General features: G+C 49.6%; 1 protein-coding gene across 1 annotated transcript in view; it reads left to right on the plus strand.

Moving 5' to 3' along the window:
- nbeal1 (neurobeachin-like 1) overlaps positions 1-21,118 on the plus strand; it is a gene marked incomplete at its 5' end in the record, with an annotated part of 31,406 nt that extends 10,288 nt beyond the window's left edge. Inside the window, 45 exons of the mRNA XM_079296750.1 lie at positions 859-945; positions 3,065-3,148; positions 3,240-3,338; positions 3,426-3,997; positions 4,101-4,233; positions 4,501-4,620; positions 4,741-5,050; positions 5,197-5,282; positions 5,431-5,520; positions 5,616-5,793; positions 5,884-6,017; positions 6,785-6,944; positions 7,196-7,298; positions 7,388-7,547; positions 8,293-8,451; positions 8,608-8,767; positions 9,066-9,154; positions 9,325-9,924; positions 10,306-10,481; positions 10,594-10,882; positions 10,965-11,273; positions 11,382-11,531; positions 11,652-11,809; positions 11,930-12,054; positions 12,597-12,723; positions 12,816-12,964; positions 13,055-13,188; positions 13,313-13,417; positions 13,566-13,661; positions 13,746-13,870; positions 13,960-14,100; positions 14,201-14,331; positions 14,494-14,603; positions 14,693-14,810; positions 15,203-15,300; positions 15,404-15,520; positions 15,656-15,745; positions 15,892-16,001; positions 16,120-16,292; positions 16,478-16,572; positions 17,076-17,192; positions 17,295-17,456; positions 17,721-17,869; positions 17,954-18,089; positions 18,695-21,118. Coding sequence (XP_079152876.1) covers positions 859-945; positions 3,065-3,148; positions 3,240-3,338; positions 3,426-3,997; positions 4,101-4,233; positions 4,501-4,620; positions 4,741-5,050; positions 5,197-5,282; positions 5,431-5,520; positions 5,616-5,793; positions 5,884-6,017; positions 6,785-6,944; positions 7,196-7,298; positions 7,388-7,547; positions 8,293-8,451; positions 8,608-8,767; positions 9,066-9,154; positions 9,325-9,924; positions 10,306-10,481; positions 10,594-10,882; positions 10,965-11,273; positions 11,382-11,531; positions 11,652-11,809; positions 11,930-12,054; positions 12,597-12,723; positions 12,816-12,964; positions 13,055-13,188; positions 13,313-13,417; positions 13,566-13,661; positions 13,746-13,870; positions 13,960-14,100; positions 14,201-14,331; positions 14,494-14,603; positions 14,693-14,810; positions 15,203-15,300; positions 15,404-15,520; positions 15,656-15,745; positions 15,892-16,001; positions 16,120-16,292; positions 16,478-16,572; positions 17,076-17,192; positions 17,295-17,456; positions 17,721-17,869; positions 17,954-18,089; positions 18,695-18,799 — 7,119 coding nt within the window. The 3' untranslated portion in view covers positions 18,800-21,118. The remainder of the gene's footprint in view (positions 1-858; positions 946-3,064; positions 3,149-3,239; positions 3,339-3,425; positions 3,998-4,100; positions 4,234-4,500; positions 4,621-4,740; positions 5,051-5,196; positions 5,283-5,430; positions 5,521-5,615; positions 5,794-5,883; positions 6,018-6,784; positions 6,945-7,195; positions 7,299-7,387; positions 7,548-8,292; positions 8,452-8,607; positions 8,768-9,065; positions 9,155-9,324; positions 9,925-10,305; positions 10,482-10,593; positions 10,883-10,964; positions 11,274-11,381; positions 11,532-11,651; positions 11,810-11,929; positions 12,055-12,596; positions 12,724-12,815; positions 12,965-13,054; positions 13,189-13,312; positions 13,418-13,565; positions 13,662-13,745; positions 13,871-13,959; positions 14,101-14,200; positions 14,332-14,493; positions 14,604-14,692; positions 14,811-15,202; positions 15,301-15,403; positions 15,521-15,655; positions 15,746-15,891; positions 16,002-16,119; positions 16,293-16,477; positions 16,573-17,075; positions 17,193-17,294; positions 17,457-17,720; positions 17,870-17,953; positions 18,090-18,694) is intronic.
- Between the last annotated feature and the right edge of the window lie 1,047 nt (positions 21,119-22,165).

Genomic DNA, 22,165 nt, shown 5'->3' on the forward strand with positions numbered 1-22,165 from the left:
ATATTCTCTTATCACGTTTTATATGTGAAAGTGCAATATTCCCCTCTGAGATGTAGTGTGGAAGCATTATAAGGATGCATTTAAGGGATGTGTACAGTAAATGTACTTTCCAATACTGAAACTCCTGGAGGTCTCTTGTGAATCGGTTTCTGTAGCTCTGGGGTTGTATTCACAAAGGATCTGAACACGAGGAATCCTTCTGAAACAGTTTCCTCTGAGACGCTGCCGAGAGCCGAGAGCCGAGAGGAGGGGCAGTGTTGACCCCGCTGCTATGCATGACATCATGTTCTTACTCAGTGTGTCAACAATGACTGGTGGACGGGAATCAGTATTCATTCATGAACAAGAAAAGATAGATGGATATAACTTAGATGCAACACATGACACAAACTAAAATCTTGAATTGTTAAACATTGTAGTGTCTGGATTGTCTCTAACTTCTCTCAGACTTTAAGAGCTAAAATGCTTTGTGAGTGACTCTTACGTATCCTAAAGTTTGGACGGACTCGCTCCTTATTTTTCAGGAGTTAACTAACTCAGCCAGTTTGGCGCCTTCGGGTCATTTGGGGTGCATTGTGTTCCAGGTCTGGTTTTAAGGGCATTTTGCCCACATTGCATGTTTACCTCCCACAGCAAGGCTGGATCACAACACGCCTCCTCACAGTGACCCCCCCCCCCCCCCCCTGCTGAAGAGTCACGGCTATTAACCTCTCGCCCTCTCCTCCACTTACATCTTTCCCTCCCCCCCGTCCCCTCTTCTGCACCATCCTGACTCCCCCCGTGTCTCCATTCTCTCTTTCTGTCAACCTCCCCACATGCCGTGTTGACACGTTGCCTGTTGTTGTTGTTGTGTGTCAGCTGGTTAACGCGAGGTGCACGGCGGCAGACAAGGACCAGAAAGATATAACCAACAACAGGTTACTGACAGGAGAGAGGGACACTCAGGTACCGCCGCGAAATCACCCCCACCCCCACTTATCCTCACCTGCTGCCAAGTCCCACCCCCTTCACCTCACCGGAGCCACGTGGGCCCTCCACAGCAAGACGCTCACGCTGCTCTGCCAGACGGTTATTTGTAATTGGATCGTGGCCTCACAGTAAACTACACTGAGTCACTCGACTGCCAGGGTGTGTGAGCATCATTTGTTCAACAGACTGTCACGCCGCCATGTTTGGGGTTTTCACATTCATGCCGTATTTCCCGTTAAACCAGTTGTCAGGCTGTTTTGTTTGTGGCTTAGCAGAGTTGACCCAGTTTTTTTTACAAAAATCCTTTGAAATGAAGTTGTGTTCAGGTTGCTGCAGTAGGTCTGGTTGTCAACAAGGTCGGTCTTAAAGGAACAGCTCAACATTTTGGGGAATACTTACTTTCATTTCTTGCTGAGAGCGTTTGAAGAACACCGGCCTCGTTTCTTGTCTGTTAAAAATGAAGCTACAGCCAGTTAGCTTAGCTTAGCATAGAGACTGAACACTGCCCCCCCAGCTTCCAATCTCACAATCTTCCTGATGCTATAAACCCCACTCATCTGGTCCCTCAAGCAGGTTATAACAAGTCAGTTAGTCAGGTATCAAATAAGAGATTTTTCAAGCATGTACCTGCATTTAGAAAAACTGAAACGAGGCGGTGTTTACCTTCCTTAAAAACCATCGGTTTGATAAATTATTGCTCTGAAGCTGTCGCTTACTGTAGCTTTCTGATGCGTCTAAGGCCCGTTTGAATGGCGTAGTGTCATCTATCAGTCGGGGCTCTTTCACTCAATCATCTCATGTGCACAGAAAGGTCACTTGTTCCCCCTCAGAGTATAGCAGCGGCCCTTCTACCCTTTGTACTTTTTGTTTCTACTCGCAGAGCCACCTTTTTTAGAAGGTATAGTCGCTCCATTGATCTGGATAATGTAAATACAGGTGGACAAACCAGCAATGGGCCTTTTGTTGCTGCGCAGCCGCAACCCGATGCGGTGGCCGATGCTTCAGTCTGCTTGGCTGGGACGTCAAGCTTCGGCTGCTTTCGGGGGTCAGTCGGTCAAAGCGGCTTTACAGTTCGTTCGCAGCAGAGAGATTCCAAAGTCAGGCAGACGCCATGAAAACACACAAAACTGAAATTTTAAAACCAGAATCGGCCGTTCAGCTGTCTTGCTGTGGAGTGACCACTTGTCACAGCTGTGTCATTTTCATTTATTTTAACGCTACTTCAGGTTCCCCCCCCTCCCTCCCCCATTGTCCTGGTTCTCTGCGGTGTACTTGGTGAATGCTACCACGTTGACCTGGTGTGTTCTCAGAGTTCAGAGTGGTTCGAGGTGATCTGGACTCAAGTGTTTGATTCATTTATTGTTTTTCGCCGCAATCACTCTCCAGCTGGTCCAAGACTCTTGAGGGCCAACCAGCCTACGGGCTGCACGTTTATTCTGACGCAACATGTTGGACATGAGCTTGTACAGAGCTGGACGGAGATGTGTTTGTTTGTCATGGTTTCGTTCGTGTTTTTATGGTTTGCATGCTTTTTGTTTTGTGAATCTGTGTCTGTGCGAGGAAAAACAGCGAGGTGTGTGGGCGTGTGTTTGTGTGTTTTTTGTTTTGTCCAAGCCCCGAGAGCTTCCTGCTCCACTCAGATCATGATGCTGTTAAAAGGATTTTTGTCCATTTAAAAAAAAAAAAAAGTTTTATCACCTGGAGCAGAAAGATGATACTTTTCACTAAAACATCTGCAGTTCAGCACCGCAGTGATAAACGATGATTTTACTCACATTCTCACACAAACTAATTGAATCAAACCAAAAGGCATCTACTTGAGTCTCTCTTTTATTCCTCAGTGTGATGCATGTTGTATTCAGCGCCTTAAGTCCATTGATCATTATCATTTTAGCATTGCAAACCATGTGTGTGTATGTATGTGTGTATATATATACACATATAGATATTAATGTGGCTTTAAATTGCACGCTTGTCACCTTATAACAGGGCTGTAACATTCATGCGGAATAAGAGATTTGACTTGTGTCCAAATGTTACGACTGACGAGGCACTGACGAGTCTGCTCTCCCCCCCCCCCCCCCCCCCCCCCCAGGTGTTTCAAGGGCGACTAGACTCCCTCGCTGTGGCGACCATCAAAGCCCTGACAACAGTGATGCACAAATCACCGGCCGCGAAGGTGACGGGAGCACAAATGCATGCTCGTGAGGTTATTGCTCTGCGCTCAGGAAGCTTTGTAATCGTGTTTTCATTTATCTTTCCCTCTGCAGGAGGTGTTCAAGGAGAGGATCGGCTACAATCACCTCTATGAAGTGCTCGCCTCGCTCGGCCAGCCGTCGCGGCTCCTCCTCAAGGAGCTGATGAACATGGTGAGAGACGGGTTGTCTTTTGCGGTCTCTCCGTGGTTATTCTGGCGTCTTTGTCGCGTCGGTGTTTACGTGTGTTTCTGTGTGCAGGCGGTGGAGGGCGAGCACACCTCAGTGGGGCTCCTGGGCATCAGCAACGTGGAGCCCTTGCTGCTGCTGGTCCAGTGGCTCCCGGAGCTGGACTCGTCGGAGCGCCAGCTCTTCACGGCCGACTGGCTCCGCCGCCTCAGCTGCCTCAACCGCCAGACCCGCGCCACCTGCGTCAACGCCGCCATGGTCATGCGAGCGCTGGCGGGCCTGGAGAGCGACCAGCGGCTGCACCGAGCGTGCGCCGAGAGCCTGTTGGGGCTGGTGGGCTCGCTGGGCTCCCAGTCCCTGGGCGCCAGGGAACTCTTGGGACTCCTTCGCCTCCTCAGGCCTCCAGAGTCCACTCAAGCTCACCCCTATGTGGGTCCCGCCCTGAGGGCCCTCCTGGCCATGGTACGAAAGCAGGGCCTAGAAAGCGCCATGCAGTACTTTGACCTGTCACCCAGCATGGCGGGTATTGTAGTTCCGACGGTGCAGCGCTGGCCCGGCTCGGCCTTCAGCTTCCTCGCCTGGTTGTCACTAGACCAGGACCAGCTGGGCCCACTCAGCAAGGACAAGAGGAAGCAGCTGTACAGGTGAGAGGAGAGGGACTGAAACACAAGAACATAGTCATCTGGATGCCTTCTTGCAGTGCGAGAGATTATCACCAAGTGTTTTCTTGTGTTTTATCCCGTACAGCTTTTTTACCCCCGGAGGGACGGGGTTCGAGGCCTTCATCAGCTCAGCGGGTGTGCTGGTGGTGGCTGTGTGCACGAAGAAGGAGTACGTCACGGTCATGCTGCCCGACTACTGCTTCTGTGACTCGCTCTGGGTGAGTGCGGTTCAATGACATCAGCTGGCGACACAAATTTACTGAAATATAGAAGATAAAAAAAGCGCTAAAATGTGCCAGTTATATTGCAGAAAATGATTTTGAACTCCCCTCACCTTCCTCAGGGACATCTAGACTAAAAAGAAATCTGGCAACACAGACGGCACCCTATATTTAGAAGATTACACCTTCTAACGGAATGTCTGCTTAAAGAGAGCAACGCTCGGGATTAAAGGGACTAAATTCCGTGTGGATTTCCGTTTACAGCACAGCATCGGTGTGGTGCACGTACCAGGAAAGAGGCCATTCGGACAGAGTCTGGTGTACATTTACGTGGACGGGCAGCAGAAACTGACTGCCCCCCTCAAGTATCCCACCATGACAGAGGTGAGACCTGCACTCACTTGGTTAATAGTGGGAATTCACCAACTTCGCAACTGGATTGTGTGTGTTTTCATAAATGGCTCTCTGGTAACCTGCAGTTTGCTGTTTGTCCTCCACCCGCAGCCATTCATCTCCTGCTGCATCGGCTCAGCAGGCCACCGGACCACCACTCCCCCGCCCTCCCAGATCCCAGACCCGCCCTTCTCCTCCGCCACCACGCCCACCGCTCGCTCCTCGCTGGGCTCCATCCTGTCGCCGCAGACCTGGGGGGGGCTGCTGGGGGGGAAGCCGGAGTCTCTGACCAAGCTCATCTCTGCGGGGACCCAGGACAGCGAGTGGGGGAGTCCGACCTCGCTGCAGGGCCAGCTGGGCAGCGTCATGGTCTTCCATGAACCCCTGCAGCCCAACCACATAAAAGCCATCTGTAGTGCTGGTAAGCAGAGGAGGAACAGTGAAGCAGCAACAGTGTTACTAAAGAATGAAAATTAAACCAGCAATAAAGATGAACAACTAGATAGAAACGAATAAAAGTAAAAATAAGCATAAGAATGATTTTTTTCTCCTCCTCCTCCCACGCAGGTCCAAACTGCATCTCTCCATTCAAAGCCCAGGAATCCGAACTCGGCGATCTTTCAACCAAAATGCTGCTGCACTACTCGCCCAAGGTGATTGGACCGCTGCGGTCTCAGTCATCCCTTCAGAATGTGGAAACTTGCTTTGTGGCGTGTTCACCAATGTCGTCATATTAAAGAGTGACTCTCATTATTTGTTTGAAAGATATCCGCCAACTAAACTCTGTTGTTTTGTCAACAGGCGTGTAGGAACCCCATCTGTCTCGATCTGTCTCCGAACATGCTGCACGGACGCCTGACTGGGAATAAAGTGGTCAACTGGGAAATCAAGGTGGGTGTAATAGTCCTGCGCTCAGAGGAATGTTACAACTTGAATTGCGTGCATTTCTGTTTGAAAAACGTGTCGCTGTTGTGTATCTGCGGCAGGATATGATCAACTGTGTGGGCGGCCTGCCGGTGCTCTTCCCCATACTGGAGCAGTTGACTCTGATCACCCCGGATCAACAGGCCAGTGATCCTGCAGCCGGGTCCGATTGCATCAGCCCTGATGTGACCACGCCAGCCGACGGAGATTGGGTCATTCTGCCGTCCAACCGGGCTTCAGGTCCGCTTTTTGTCACGTCTTCCTCTTTACCTTAAATGTAACCGTGGAACTGGGCCATGTGTGGAAACAAATGTTTGTTTTTGCTTTCAGAGGCGCGCCTTGAAAAGAATCTGGTGGCCACCTTCCTGTTGGTTCTGAAGCATTTCCTGCAGAGGCACCCAATCAACCAGGAGAATCTGCTCCACTCGCATGGCGTCGGCACACTGGGAGCTCTGCTGCAGAAGGTTTCCGCTTCATCTTCATTTTGCACGTGAACAATATTACCTGGGGGGGGGGGGGGGGGGGGGCAGGGTGGAATTTATTTCCCAAAAGGATGTTTTTAAAAGCATTTTCTTCTTGTTGTCTAATAACAGAGTGCATTTCACAACATGAATGAATTGCATAAGGCCTCCACATGCAGAAAGGACATGAGAGTTCTGAATGTTGCTCGACCTGAAATGACTTCAGCTCAGACAGCTGTTGTCCCCGTGTTTGTCTTTTCCTTTGTGTCTGTCTGTTTCCCTTGATTGCTCATTATTTTTACCTCGGCTCTTTCTTCCCTCTTTTATCTGGTGCGTGTGCCGAAGTATTTATTTGTGCATCGCGAGGAAATGCATCTGAATTAGCATTTAGCCCGAGGGAAAATAAAAGACTCCGCTGAGACTCTGATCAAAGAAAATGACTTCGATGCGGTAAAAGCTGCTCCAGGCAAAGAACCACACCCTGTAAATGGTTGAAAAGAAGTACAAATAAACCATTAATGTGCATCTACCCACTCCAACGTGTTCCTTATCTGGTTATGTGTTAGAGGCATTGCTTGAAACTTGATTTCCAACCAGCCTCATCATTGTTTATGGGGCTACATATAGTAAGTACCTGTTGCTGTGTGTCTTAAAAGGACCCTGTTCATGCTTTTCTCCCCCTTCTTGTGTTTTATCATTTTGTAAGTGCACCATTAAGTGTGCATGTAATTGAACCAATAGTTCAATGCGTTGTTTTCGTCTGTGTTAAGCTGCCAACAGGTCACGTGGACGTCAGCGTGCTGGTTTCTATGCAGCTGCTGATAGAACAGGTGACCTATGAGAAGAACCAGGCTCTGCTGCAGCAGCTTCACACACATCTGCTGTTCAACTTCAACATCTGGAACAAAGGAGACTTCCCTCTACGCATAGGTTAGATCTGTGTGTGTGCTGTGTTTCCAAAAAAGTTGAACTATTTCTTTAACGGGTCAATACTTCCTGCTGTTTATAAGGAAGCTGAAGAATAATATATGTATATTAATGAGTTGAAGAAAAATGGTGGAAACCAAAATTACGAGCACAGTGACGGCTCTGAATCTTATGTTACAGCAAACACAAAAAGAGTGTGTGTCCCCAGACTGTCACCACAATAAGTTGTGCTCCTTTGTTTCCTTCAAATGAAGGTCATATCCAGTACATGTCCACCGTCATCAAAGACAACAGGAAGCAGTTCAGAAAGAAGTATGGAGTTCAGTTCCTCTTGGACACCGTGCGCCTTTATTACGGGTGAGATGCCGTTTCCCAGAGTTCATCCCCGTCCGACTAGTTCGGCGTCTTTCTCGCTAAACGTCGCGGTCGTGTGCTCCTTCGTTCAGGAGGAACAGCAGCAGAGACGGCGACCTGAGCGAGGACGACGTCCGCACCGTCCGGACGTCTCTCTGCGGCCTCATCAAGTACTACATCAGCAAGGGCATGTCGCAGGAGGAGATGCACAGCATTCTGGGATACATCGCTGCCATCGGAGACGAGGAGCAGGTGAGGGGGCGGGTCGGACATGATGGCTCGCACATGAAAGTAAATAACCCCGTTTAGAAACGTGATCATGTGTGTCGGAATACAAAATACTCCATCTTTTTTCTGAGCCGGTTGGCAGCCTGAGAAGAACTACTCTGAGGTGTGTCAGGCCAACGTCTGAGAAATGTGGAGTAGGTCAAGTTATTATCGGTGTACGTTTGCCAGATGACCCATATAGTGTGAAACCGGTTCATGCCAACCGCTCTTGCCGTTTTTCAGGGAGCTGTCTGCATCATTTTTCATTTCTTTTTGAGCAGCCTCTCTCGTTGCATTTTTTTAACGTTTCCCTCTCTGTAAGCAATATCCATCAGTGGCTGTCTGCTGAAAACAAACCACTCAATTTCTCAACTGTTTTCCCTCTCCGTCACCTATTTTGTGAATTCAATTTCCTCCTCTTGTCACACCTCTCTGCTTTGTCTGTCACTTTGCATATCCTCTTACACGAGATATAATACAGGTAATGCAGGTAATACAAGAGTATTACCTGCAGTACATGGAGCACAGGCAAAGCAATGTACTGCTGTGGACATATGTTAGAGACATAAACAAATCAATACCCGCTTAATTATACGCTATATTTAGAATACTTTCGCCGCCATTCAGCCTCTTCTGATGGGAGCTGAAGCAGTTCGTTACCCCGAACAATGTAACAATCTGTCAAAACTACCTCGAAGTATTAAATGTGGTCGTTGCTGTGTGTTTGCAGTTGTGTGGGCTGCTGGAGTTGTTGCTCAGCCTCCTTCAGACCAGTCCGGCCCGGGACCAGATCTTCCTGCTCCTCTTCGAGCCCGGTGCCGCCGACTCCTGCTACGCTCTCGTGCTCAACAACAAGCACTCGGATCGACTCCGGGAGCTCGTCTTCAAGGTGGGTCCATCACCAATTATGGAATTTTACAAATGTACTCGCTTACCTGAACATTAGTGAGTCAATTCGGGGCCCCATGCATGTCCTTCACCTGAACGTAAAAGCGACTTTTGTGCAAAACGCCAACTCAAAATTGTTGATTCTTCTTCTGCGCAGTTGTTTGAGCGCATGCTGCGCTGCGACCGCGTCTACGAGAAGAATAAGCAGCGCTTGCGGCTGAGGGAGGCGGGTTACGCCGGCCTGTCGCTGCTCTTCTCCGAACTTCACATCACTCCGACACTGATCCGCTGTCTCCTCAACCAGGTCCTCCACACAGGTCAGCTTTACTTCTTTTTCTTTACGTTAGTGTTTAACACTGTTCAAGTGTTACTTTAAATTTAAATTCTCCTCCAGTCATATTTACACTGCAGTTGGAGGCTAAACGGCTGTTTTAGAGAGGCTGAAAAATGGATCAATGGCGCGCTCAGGCTTTACGTGGGAGGCATTAGACAGAATTGCTCCCCTGTCTGTCATTAGTAAAAAAAACAAAAGCACAGACAATAGCGCATGGAAGCGCCAATCAATATGACATACAGTTGCACAAATGTGAACTTGTGTGTGTCTAAAATCTACAGATCATGTGGTGAACTACAAGGACCTGATGGCTCTGGTCCAGCTCACTCACCGGGCCGGACCCAGCGAACGCCTCCTCGTCTGCAAGAGGGTGAGTAAAACACCTGCACGCAAACCTGCAGACATCCACACTATTCATTACAAATATTGCACAGCAGCTGACAAAGGAAATGACCGAAGGTCCCAGCAATTGATTAAATGCTTCCTGCATTACTTTCTATTTGCGTTCTAACTTTAACCTTTTCCCCGCTCTGTCTTCAGGTGTACCAGCTGCTACAATCCCAACAAGATGCCGCCGTCCAGATCTCGAAGCAGCAGTGTTGGCAGGACACTCTGATGCGGCTGTACCTGCGGAGCGACGGGTCCCAGCCACAGCGGGGCACCGACACCATCAGCGCCTGCAGCCTGGACCTGAGCCGTCCCGGGGGCGGAGGCGCCGCCAACCGCCTGGAGCTGCCGCTGGAGAAGAGGTCGCGGGCGGGCAGCGCCGGCCGCCTAGAGGACGACCGGTTCAGCGTGGGCGACACCCGCTCTGTGGACAGCTTGGAGAACGGCGACGGCATCTCGCTGCTGGACACGCCGACCTCCTCGGCCTCCGCCGAGCCGCCGCCGCACGTCAGGCCCTGGGTGGTGGGAAAGTCGGGGGGCTTGATGCTGGATCTGTCCCACCTGCAGGCCTACGAGGGCGGGGACAGCGGCAGCCAAACACCTGGCAGCGTGCCCAGCACGCCGTCGCCGCTGGAGAACTCGAAGCCTTTCCCAGGGACCGCCGCGGATCGAGATGCAACCTCCTCCCTGACTGAGGACAGCTTTCTCTTCAGCGACAACATCTCACTGGGGGAGTACTTCAACAATGCTGAGGTGGGACGGCTGCTTCTCTGATGCTTTTCATTCTGCTGAGGGTTCAAGAGAAAGGCTGTAATGTTACATTGTTTACTGTGTTATGTTTATTTGATTTTTTTTAAGAGGCAATATTATTTTTTATTGTTATATTCCTCAAATCCCACGAGAAAAACATAACGTATCTCGAATCTTATCCTTTTAAAAGTGATTTATTCACCTTCCTCCCCATACATTTATTTTAAAGCAACTATTACATTTAGATCAACATTAGATCTGTTACAAAAAGAAACCATTGCATCAGACAATGATCCCTACATCAACTGTCATCGTCTTAATAAAGCAATCAATGACTTTTCTTTTTTTTTCCCTCCCTTTTTTTGGTGCGCTGTCGCCCCCCAGCGGGCGGAGGAGGAGCTGTGCACCATGCTGCTGGAGATCGTGCTGTGCGTGATGTGGCGAGGGGTGGAAGGCTCGGACGACTCGGCGTGGCTGGAGCGCGGCCAGGTCTTCTCGGCCCTCACCAAACTGGCGACCGCCAACGAGCTGCTGCTGCCCGTCGACCAAATCAAGCTGAGGTCAGCCCGTAGCGGGAGCTGAACACACGTTTCCAGAGACTGGCGTGCTGACTGTATCTAACGGGCGTCTCCTCCTCCTCCCTCTGTGGCCTCGCTTTCTCCCCCCCCGCAGTCTCATGGAGCGCATGTTGGAGTGGGCGGTGGGCGACAACCGCGAGGCATCGGCCGCCACGTTGCCGCAGCACACGGAGAACGCGGTGCGGTTGCTTCACATGGTGCAGGACTTCCTGCAGGCGGAGGGCCTGGTCAACCCGGCGCTGTGGACGGAGAAGGTGCTGGAGGAGACGGTGACGCTGATGGACAGCCTCATGGTGTGGTACTCGGCCGGCGCTCAGTGGTTCCAGCTCTCCCAAGTTGGACTGCGGCTGCTGCTGGGCTTCATAGCTCAGGAGGACCCTGAAGTGAGCGATTCTTCCCACTGTCCCTCCTTTCCGTGTGTGTTTTTTTTCATTCACGTACATTAATGAATGGCCTCTGTCCCAGGTGTGTGCCATGGCCACAGCCAGGCTCAACGGCATCCTGCAGACCAAGCAGGTGTCCAGCCAGGACGAGGCCTGCTACCTGCTGGGTAAGGTGGAGGGCATCCTGCAGCGCTCCATCCAGGAGCAAAGGGAGGAGACGTACTCCTTCCTGGTCCCCCTGCTGCGAACGCTGCTCTCCAAAGTCCACCGCCTCCTCTTCATAGAGCTGCACCTCCCCCAGCTCCCCGACACCAACGGCAGCCCGTCCTTCTTCGAGGACTTCCAGCTGTACTGCAACTCCCCTGAGTGGCGCGTCTACCTCGACAAATACGTACGAGATGGAGATTTAGAGTTCATCGTTGTTTTGGTTTATATCGGATACGGATTTATTCGAAGACTTCATGGGAATGTTCTCCTTTTCACTTCCACTTGTCTCCAGATTATCCCGTACATGAAGCAGTATGAAATCGAAACATTCAGCCAGGGCCACGAGACCATGGCGCTCTACTGGAAGGACTGCTACGAGGCTTTCATGGTCAGCCTGCATAAGAGAGAGAGGGAGAGGGGTGAGAGCAAGATCCGCTTCCAGGTGAGTTGGATCGGTCATGAATAATAACTGAAGCCTTTTTCCCCTCCGTCTGAGCTAATCTTCCATCTAATCTTTGGGTGCAAAGCTTAAGCTCGTCTCCCGTAAATTCTTCCTCTTCAGGAGCAATTTGTGGAGCCTTTCTTCCGCCGAGGCCGCCAGGAGAACCTGCGCTACAACAGCATGTTGAAGCAGCAGCACAGCCAGAACGGCGCCACCCTCAGGCAGTGGAAGGCAGCACGCCGGGGTCTGGTGTGTGAGAGAGGGCCCTGGGCTGACAGGTACCGACGTCAACCTCTCTCTCTGCTGTAGTACAAAAACATTTATTAATATCATATATAGAGAGGTAAATAAAGGCTGCCTTTGAGATTGACAAGTGTGTTTTGTAACAACTCTGACAGGCAGCAGGATGAGATGCACTGGAGGGTGTCCAGCGCGGAGAACTTCTCCCGCATGAGGCTGAAGCTGGTTCGTAATTACAACTTTGACCCGCACAGAGAGGCCAGCGCTCTGAGAGACAACCTGGGTAATGCGACAACGCCTCACTGTGGGCTTTTTGGTGTGCGTGTCATCTCTTGAATGAATGCTCGACTATTTGGACCAATTATAGCGGCAAATTCTGCCGACGTATTCAGTCGGAGGACGTGTTGACGAGGGATAAGTGTGTGTCCAGTATGTCGTGAGCACACTCATCCAGCCCACCCTTGATAAACCGATTATGAGGAACTGACCTGAAAAATCCACCTTAAGCCGAATTCATGTCCCATCCACTCGTTTTTTTTTTCCTTATTCCCTCACGTATAAGGTTGAGGCTTTTATTTTATTTGGACTTTTATTTTGTGAATGTGCAACTTCAAGACGTCTTCTGTTTATGGAACAGAAAAACTGAACAGAGCTGAAATAATAACATGTTCTGTTCCTGTCAGGTACGTTGTTGTAGTTTGTCAGCCCTTGACAGACGTGCTAGGAAGCTAAATCCCTGCATGCATGTGGTATTACCCACGGCACCGTCTCTGGATGCCTCCTCTCAGCGTTTAATCCTCTGCCCCTCTCTTTTGCTTTTCTCAGGTGTCCATAAGCAGCTTGTAAACGCCGAGTCTCTGCTGCTGGAGGCCGCGAAACAGGTCAAAGTCAGCGACCTGGAGGACGACGTCCTGGAGCTGCCGGAGGACGACCCGGCCGCCGCCAACAACCAGTCAGTCTTCAAACACAACAGCCACAGAACAGCCGCGCTCCCATTGTAGAAACCAAGTCGAGAGTCACAGCCTACAATTCTTTGTCCCGCAGAGTTGAAGCAGAGGAGGCGGGCCAGAAGGAGAAGCTGGTGCTGTGGGAGGACTGCGAGCTGGTGACGGTGGTGGACGTGGTGGCCGGCCGCCTGGAGCTCACCACCCAACACATCTACTTCTACGACAGCAGCCAGGAGAAAGAGGAAGGTGAGGAGAGAGCGAGGGGGGCGGAGGAGAAAAGATGGGGAAACATCACGAAACCTTTACGTACGCTAACGGTCAACCTGTTTCCTGAAGGAGTGGGCCACGACTTCAAATGGCCCCTGTCTCAGATCCGAGAGGTCCACCTGCGGCGTTACAACCTACGTCGCTCAGCTCTGGAGATCTTCCTCATCGACCAGACCACTTACTTCCTCAACTTCAAGAAGGAGGTAATGAATTCAACTGACATTCATTTCAAACGTTGAATGAGGTTTGAATTTCTTTTGATCGCAGAAGAACATTTGATCCCGTCTTGCCTTTGAAATAGTTTACGGTTGTGTTTCTCACTAACAGGTGAGGAACAAGGTCTACAGCCGCATGCTGCTGCTGCTGCGATCCCTCAGCCTTTATGGAACCCGCTCACCGCAGGAGCTCCTCAAAGCCTCCGGACTTACACAGGTCAGGAAACGTTTGTTTTCAGAGTGTTACTCACAAAAACGCAAACGATGTCATCTTGTTTTCAGGGATATCATTTTAACAGAGAGGATTTGATGGTGCGGTTTGTAATATTTTGTGTTAAACTGAGGAAAAGTCTGCTTTTGCACAGAAATGGGTGAACCGGGAGATTTCCAACTTTGACTACTTGATGCAACTCAACACGGTTGCAGGCAGAACGTACAACAACCTGGCTCAGTACCCGGTGGTACGTCCCTCACTGAATACACGACTGTGCAAGTGTGGCGACTGGGTGACTGTTTGAGCTCACGTGTTGTGTGTGTGTTACCAGTTTCCCTGGATTCTAGCTGACTACACTTCAGAGGAGCTGGACCTGTGTGATCCCCGGGTGTTCAGGGACCTGTCGAAGCCAGTGGCGGTTCTTAACGAACGCAATGCCAAGGCTGTTAGAGAGAAGTACGTTTCATCCCGCGACACTTCAATCATTCTCATAAGTAAATTATCAGAGGAAGGCTCGAGTCAACTTTTTCAATTTGTCCCGTCAGGTATGAAAGTTTCGAGGACCCGACGGGCACCATCGACAGGTTCCATTATGGCACCCACTACTCCAACGCTGCCGGAGTGATGCACTACTTGATCAGAGTGGAGCCCTTCACCTCCCTGCACATCCAACTGCAGAGCGCCCGGTAAGGAGACCGGCCGGTCGCGCCGCTCCTCCTCTGCTTCCCACACACGTGTTCAGTGTTGATTGCAGATGCTCATCCGTTCCATCCTGCCGCCGCTCAGGTTTGACTGTGCCGACCGCCAGTTCCACTCCATCCCCGCGACATGGCAGACCCTCATGGACAACCCCAACGACGTCAAGGAGCTCATCCCGGAGTTCTTCTACTTCCCAGAATTCCTTGAGAACCAAAACGGTACGGTTTGAGTGTTAAGGATTCTTTTTCAAATGCTTTGAAATATTACGTACAAAACCTCTTACGGCATAAATGTTTGTTTTCTGATCCCTTCCGTCTTTCACTGTTTATTCTCTCTTTATACCTCGCTTCCCTCTTTCTGTTCCCTTGTGCCTCACTCAGGCTTTGATCTGGGTCGCCTGCAGATCTCCAAGGAAAGGGTTGGCGATGTTGTTCTACCCAAATGGGCCAAGTCCCCCGAGGACTTCATCTACAAACACCGCAAAGCCCTGGTGAGACGCAGCTTTAGTCCTACTGCTGTTTAATTTACCTTTCGACATACAAGGTACATGATAATTGCAATAATGTGTTTTCGTGACAGGAGTCGGAGAACGTGTCGGCGCACCTTCACGAGTGGATCGACCTGATCTTTGGTTACAAGCAGAGGGGCCCCGCGGCGGTGGAGGCCCTCAACGTCTTCTACTATTGCACATACGAGGGTAAAGCATCCAGAACAGTGGCGACGCTGCCACGCCCTTTATTCCGTCCTCAGTCTTGAGTTCCCATCGTGTTTCTCGTTCACATTCTTTCAGGCATTCAGTCACACTCCTATCTTTTTCAAACAAACAAAAATACATTTAAATAATTGGTGATTGTGTCATCAAACACATTTATTTTGTGGTATTTTTGTAAGCTGCATTTCAATAAATAAATAAAAAGCATTGACTTAGGTTTTCCTGTTGATTCCTAAAAGGGAAAACATGAGACATGATTGTTTCCGAAATGCGTATACAAAGAAGATTGTATTTAATTATTATTGTGCAACGACGGCGTCCTAACCACCGCCTTTGTGAATTGTCAGCGTAGTGTTTTGATCGGTTTGGTGTTGTAGGGGCGGTGGACCTGGACGCCATCACGGATGAAAAGGAGCGCAAGGCCCTGGAGGGCATGATCAGCAACTTTGGACAGACGCCCTGCCAGCTGCTCAAGGTGCGGACACAAACACGGCAGACACGACGTGAAACCCGTCCCGCTAATGAAGTGCTGCATCTGTGCCGATGAATCGGATTTAGACTTGTGTGTGTCTGCGTAGGAGCCCCATCCAGTGCGACTGCCTCAGGAGGAAGTGGAGAAGAGGAAGGCTCAGCTTGACTCGTCTCCTTTCAGCATGTTCGAACACCTCGGCGACCTCAAGTCCTTCTTTGTCGAGGTTTGATCTTTCTACTGCTCAGTGTTCTTTATTTTTTATACAGCTAGTAAAGGAATCTGGAATAATTTAACCAAAATTATAACCATCACTTTTCAAGAAAACATAACAATAATAACTCTGATTTCAATGCTGCAGGGCATCAGTGACAACGTGCCGCTGGTTAAGGCCGTGGTGCCAAAGAATCAGTCCCACTCCTTCATCACCCAGGGGAGCCCTGACACCATGGTGAGCCCGGGTCCTAATACTAACACCCATCATAACAATGGACTTCTTTTTTTTTTTTACTCCTTTTAAATTGTAGAAGTTGTAAACAACAGGACTGAATTAAGGGCAGACATGTGATGTCTTCATGGCGTTTGCTCCGTCTCCAGGTGACGGTGAGTCAGAACTGCCTGGTTGGGACCCACGGGTGGCTGCCTTACAACAAGAACATCTCCAACTACTTCACCTTCATTAAGGACCCCACCGTGTCCACCGCCAAGTGAGAACACTCACGCAAACGCAGTATTTACAGCAGAGCAGCTCCGCGGTAACAATGCAGCGTCCTCGCTAAGCTCTCCCTCCCTCCTCTCTGTCTTCCTCTCACCATCCTCACCCAGGACCCAGCGTTTCCTCTCCGGACCTTTCGCCCCCGGCATGGAGGTAACGGCGGGGCTGTTTGTGGCCTCCCACGACGGCAAGCTGCTCTTCAGCGGCGGCCACTGGGACAACAGCCTCCGGGTCACCTCCCTGGTTAAGGGCAAGACTGTGGGACAGCACATCCGACACATGGGTAAACACACCCTACACCCTGACGCACACCTCAGCGAAGAGAAGTCTTGAAATCTGTCGCATCCAAAACAAGCAGGCCAAGCACGATGATGATGACCCTTTTAGCGCTTCCTGCAAAGTCTTTTTTCCCGTTGTATGTGTTGTACGTCCTGTAATGACCAGCGGTTTCGCTCGCCCCTCCTCCAGACATCGTGACGTGCTTGTCAACGGACCACTGCGGCATCCACCTGATCTCCGGCTCCAGAGACACGACCTGCATGGTGTGGCAGGTTCTGCAGCAGGTCAGCACAGCCAGGACTCGCTGATACGCCGCGACAGATACCGATCTGCAAAAATAGAGTTTTCAAGTCACAGATTCAACTTCATAAAACACGCAGACACAAAAGAACTCAACGTAAAGGGCCAGCATTCATTTTGGGGTCTTACTTTCGGGTATTACTCAAGTTCTTAAGTTGATTAATGTAACTAGAAGAATAAAAGATATTAAATGAAAGAATATGTTTGACGATTTAACTTAATTTCAAATGTTGCATCAGATTTGGAAGTGCTTTTAAAATCCATCTGTTTCATGCATATTTTAATTTGCACACAAAATCTTCCCTGTTGTGCTTTTTTTATTAATCTTCATCGCTTTCTGCACTCGCCAACCTCATCAGCAGAAAATAGTTCCTGCATGAAACTGCTCACTGTGTGGATTATCTTGACTAACCGGGTCATGAGTCACATGAGCGCCGCTATCGTCTCTCTTTATGTCCCTCTCAGTCTGTTTTGTTTGTCTGTGCAGGGTGGAGCTCCCGTGGGTCTCCATCCCAAACCGGTTCAGGTGTTGTACGGACACACGGACGAGGTGGTCAGTGTCAGCATCAGCACAGAGCTGGACATGGCTGTGTCTGGGTCACGGGTAAGGTCACACACACACAGAAAGACGGTTGCAATTGTAGTTTTTTTTTAAATAGCATGTGTGTGTGTTAGTCACTGTGTGCTTCCACTCTCTGTGCCCCAGGATGGGACGGTGATCATCCACTCGGTGCGTCGGGGTCAGTACATGCGTTGCCTGCGACCGCCGTGCGACAGCTCCCTGCCGCTCTCCATCCTCCACCTGGCCGTGTCCTGGGAGGGTCACCTGCTGGTCCACACCTGCCTCGAAGGCAAAGCAACGCTCAAGGTGCACGCAGATATACGCAGACGCTGCTTGAAAAGGGAACCAGGGAAAGCTACATCTCAGATTGTTTGGACTGTATGTGGAAATAAGTGCCTTTCACACAGCTGTGTGAAAGGCAAAACTCCCAAGTAACTTATTTTAATATTTTTCTTGAGGTTTCCAGTTCCTTTTCTGCGACGTGCAGTCTTTTTCGAACATGGGTTTTTGAGGATTGAGATTAAGTCGGAAAATGTTGCTCACAGCGGGTGTTTAATTTTCTCTGCCCAGGATAAAAACGCCCTCCACCTCTACTCTGTCAATGGGAAGCACCTCTGCAGCGAGCCTCTGAAGGAGCAGGTGACTGATATGTGTGTTTCGGGGGAGTACGTCGTCATCGGCAGCGAGCAGGGATACCTGTCCATCCGTGACCTCTACAGGTAAACTCCTCAGAAACTGCGTTTTTCTACCAGCAGCCTGCGGTGCATGTGGGCGTCACAGCTGTGTTTGTCTCTCCTGTGCAGTCTGTCCCTGTGCGCGGAGCCCATGGCCATGAGGGTGCCGGTGCGCTGCGTCTCGGTCGCCAAGGAGCAGAGCCACGTCCTGGTGGGCCTGGAGGACGGCAAGCTGATCATCGTGGGCGTGGGCAAGCCGGCGGAGGTAAAGAGCTCTCTGAGGAACTACATCGCTCAGAGCCTGGAGGGATCCACGCTCTTGGCGTCCCCCCTGCTGGCCCCGCTCCGGGCCCGCTCGCCAACCCGCCTGCTACACCAGCGCGACCAGCTCGTGTTCAGCCCCTCGCCCAGCTCCCAGAAACCCCAGTGGCTCTGAAGTGTCATTATGTGACGTGTTTGTGTGTACTCCACCACGATAACAAATATGCTTTGAAACAAGCTTAAGACTAATTAACACTTTCTGCAAACTCAAGCCATATTAACAGTGTAGCCACAATCTAAGAATGCAAAACGAATAATCCTGCGCCAAGATCGGCTTTAATGTTTTGATAATGTACATAGTGTGGTAGTGTAGATGAGCTCCATGCAGGCAGTGAACCATCGCACCTTTCTGCTTTTCATCTTTTCTCACCAAAGTCAATCAACCTTTGATTTATTTGCCTCACAAGTCAATCAAGCTGCAATGAACTAATCACTCACTCATGAATCATATCCCTCCTTTCTTTCCTTCCGGTTTCCTTTGACTTCACGCTTTTCCTCCCCCACTCTCCTCCATCCCACTTCCTCCTCTTCTTCCTCCGCTCTTCTCAGATGCGCTCGGGCCAGATCACACGGAAGCTGTGGGGCTCCAGCAAGCGACTGACCCAGATCTCCTCGGGGGAGACGGTCTACAACACCCAGCATGACCACAACTGACCCGCCCCCGGTCCCCCCGAGCCCTGAACCCTCCCTCCCACGAGCATCCCACATTCCTCTCACCCAGTTCGCCACCATACCTGTCAATCACCAAACGGTTTGCTTCATTCTGTCTGAGGAACTCCCTTCCGTTCCTCCAGCACGTCCATGCGTCTGTTATGTCTTTTTTTTCTGCTTTGGATTGAGCGTACGGCGCTGGCGCCTTGGTTCGAATCCAGCCTCAGCACCACCACACCACTACCAAACGCCACGGCTCCTAATCCCACGGCTAGCCAGCAGCATTTTTTACATGACACTAATGTTTCTCCAGCAGGAGCCCCTCCACGGAGGCCCTGTGTATTCTCCGGCCTGCTCAGTTCAAAATGTGACAGGATCGGTGAGCTAACTGCTCTCCTGTATGTGTGTGTGAACATGTGTGTGTGTGTGTGCATGCGCAGGATATTGCCATGCGCTGTGTCGAAGTATAGTTTCAAGTGGCCTTTTTGTCCCCCTCCCCTTAGTTTGCCTCCGATGCAGACGGGCGGGCCTGTGCTCTGTAGGCGGAGACTTCTCATGGTTGCCTCAAAGCTGCCACACAGCAGCCTTAATGCAGTAAGACGGCTCCATCGCTCACAAGACCAAACTCTCTGCCTTTCTTACGCGTTCATAAATATATATGTATAATTTTCCTCGTGTTTATGCATGTGCCCAGCAACTTGGCATAAGATTTTTGGTCCGTTTTGAGATTAGGCATCATCAACATCGGTGATGGAGAACTCATGGTTGTTGTTGTTTTTTTAACGCTTCGGTACAGCCGACTTGTTTTGTTCTAGAAACATCTGTAGCGTCTTGTCTTTAATGTCGGCATGTCATTTCAGAAATAGTTTGGTGAAAGAAAATATTCTCACTACGGACGGAACACTACATTCTCATGTGGAGATGTGTCGCTGCAGTACAGAGAGAGATGCGGCTTTAAAGTCACACAACACTTCATCGAATGTTTTTAATTTACTTGAATCCGTGTTTATTTATAAGTAACAGCAGCAGTTTTTAGAATTCCACTTTGTCTCTTGAATACAGGCACCGGTATTCAAAAGAAGGAGGAAGACGAAATCCTCAAGGGCTTAACGACATGTCACTTAACGGCAATACAGCTCCTTGGCCGGGTGGCTGTCGACGCTTCCTTCCTGTCCTGTCTTGGTTTGCTCTGCCAGCCCTTTATCTCCACTCTTCCTGTAGCTTAACTGAGACAGTAAATGCACCACATCTCCCTCCCTCTCCTTTTAGCTCGCATCATTGCCTCAAACTACCATCCTCTGTTGTATCCTCTGTTGTTTTGACATCTCATTCTCCCTCCTGCGTGTTGTGAAGTGAGTTTTTCTTTTGTGGGGCATCAAGAAGGCTCACATGCCTTGTTGAGGTAGATTGGAAGACGTGTTCGAGTGTGTGAATGTGATTTCTTCACACAAAAAGCCACAGAATGAAGTGGATGAGGCTGTGTGAATTATATGTGAGGCTGTGTGTGTGTGTGTGTGTGTGTGTGTGTGTGTGTGTGTGTGTGTGTGTGTGTGTGTGTGTGTGTGTGTGTGTGTGTGTGTGTGTGTGTGTGTGTGTGTGTGTGTGTGTGTGTGTGTGTGCATGCCAACGATGCGTGTTTATTTCTTTTAGCCAAATTCTGTTGATGCGGTTTCTCTGATTCTGTGGATAATGGCAGACCTTGATTGTTTCGGCTCATGGGTCACGGATTCGGCATTGGACACAAGGTTTCTCTGGTGTTCTTTCTGTATTTAGTTTTTATTTAAATGTCACAGCAAGATGGAGCGCAAAGACCAGTCTGTGTCCTCCTTTCGGAGGTTTCTGCGAAAGACGTTTTTCTTCGTTCGCTCGTCCACATTTAGTCGTTCAGACAATAGACCACTGTTTGTGTTGTTCCACGACTGCAACAAACGGAGTGCCTTTATCCCAGTGTGGCATTAACACAGCTCATCGTCCCCCCGACCTCACAGTAGATCTAATGAAAGCAGCATTCCACACGTGAAACCTCCGCAGTTTCAACGCAAGCCAAGAATATACGACTTCAAAGCGAAATCAAACAAAATGACAATTTTGTGTCTTAGCAACGTTCTCTGTGACTGTCACCAAATGGATGTGTGTGTATATCTGTGATTATTTATGAATACAGTATATAATGTACAGCATGATTTTTATTTCCGCGTATTTGAAATGTACTTTTGCACTTTCCAGGTACTAAATTGTAACAAATTGCTTTAACTTGGCTCCCTAATCTGTACAAACTGCTTTGTATACACAAGTGGAAAATGATCATTAAAGTCTTGTCTAAATTTAAACGGGTTGTGTGAGTCGTGGTTCTTCTGTCTGAGGTCTTTACCAGAAACTCTTAAGAGAAGAGTCACTGCCATGGCTCAGGTAAAAATGTCTTCCCTGTTCCCCATGGCAATGTTGTGCACAGATCTCACACACACAGATGTAATATGCCAAGTTTTATTTGAGGAAATACAGATGTATACAGAGGATAGTAGCCCAAACTCGTGTCAACAACCTTGTCTGTAAGATTGTGAAGGATGAACAAGAGGAAACTAATCGAGAGAGCCACCCTCTTATGCGCTGCTTCTTTGTGCTTTTCATGCAGCGATCTGGTACGAACAGATGGACGCTCGCTTCAGGTCACAGTCGGCGGCCGTCCACCAGCTCTCATCTGCAGAAAGGCTCGGGTCAGGATTGTAAAAGACAAGTTGGCTCACCCCAACTTAACACAGTTCTGGGGTCTAAGACCCAACGCTGGTTACTGGTATTCATGAAAAGTATAATTGTGCTAATGAGACGGAACAATTAGGAAGTATGTCGAAGCAGTTCAACAGGGCAAAGATTCCTTCAGACAAGTCTTATCTTATCAAACGTTCCGTGATGTAACCACGACGGTTATCTGAACTTTGAACACTGGTCGGTAAGCCTTGAATTATAATGTGGTTAAAGGTTTATGATTTTTTATTACATAGTCGCGCTTAAACGGTCTGCCTGCCTGATACAACAGCCTTCTGGGAAATGCTGATTGATATAATTCAGTCATTTGTGTGTGTGTGTGTGGTGTGTTCTTACCCATCTTGAACATCTCCACACAGACAGGTTTATCAGTGTGGATGTTGGGGTGACCCGGCATCCAGTCGCTGTAGTGCCACTCTGACCCGTCTTCCCATGATGCCTGCTGGTTCTGAGGTGTGCAACGCCAACACACATACAGTATGTCAAGAGCATGCACGCACAATAGACTTGACTCTAATTAAAGCTGACAGTTAATGCATTGGTGGAGGAAGTATTGAGATCCTTTATCAAAGTAAAAGCAATAACGGGAAGTAAAAGTCCTCTTTA

The sequence above is a fragment of the Melanostigma gelatinosum genome, assembly GCF_949748355.1.
Source record: "Melanostigma gelatinosum genome assembly, chromosome: 24".
In the NCBI taxonomy this organism is placed as follows: Eukaryota; Metazoa; Chordata; class Actinopteri; order Perciformes; family Zoarcidae; genus Melanostigma; species Melanostigma gelatinosum.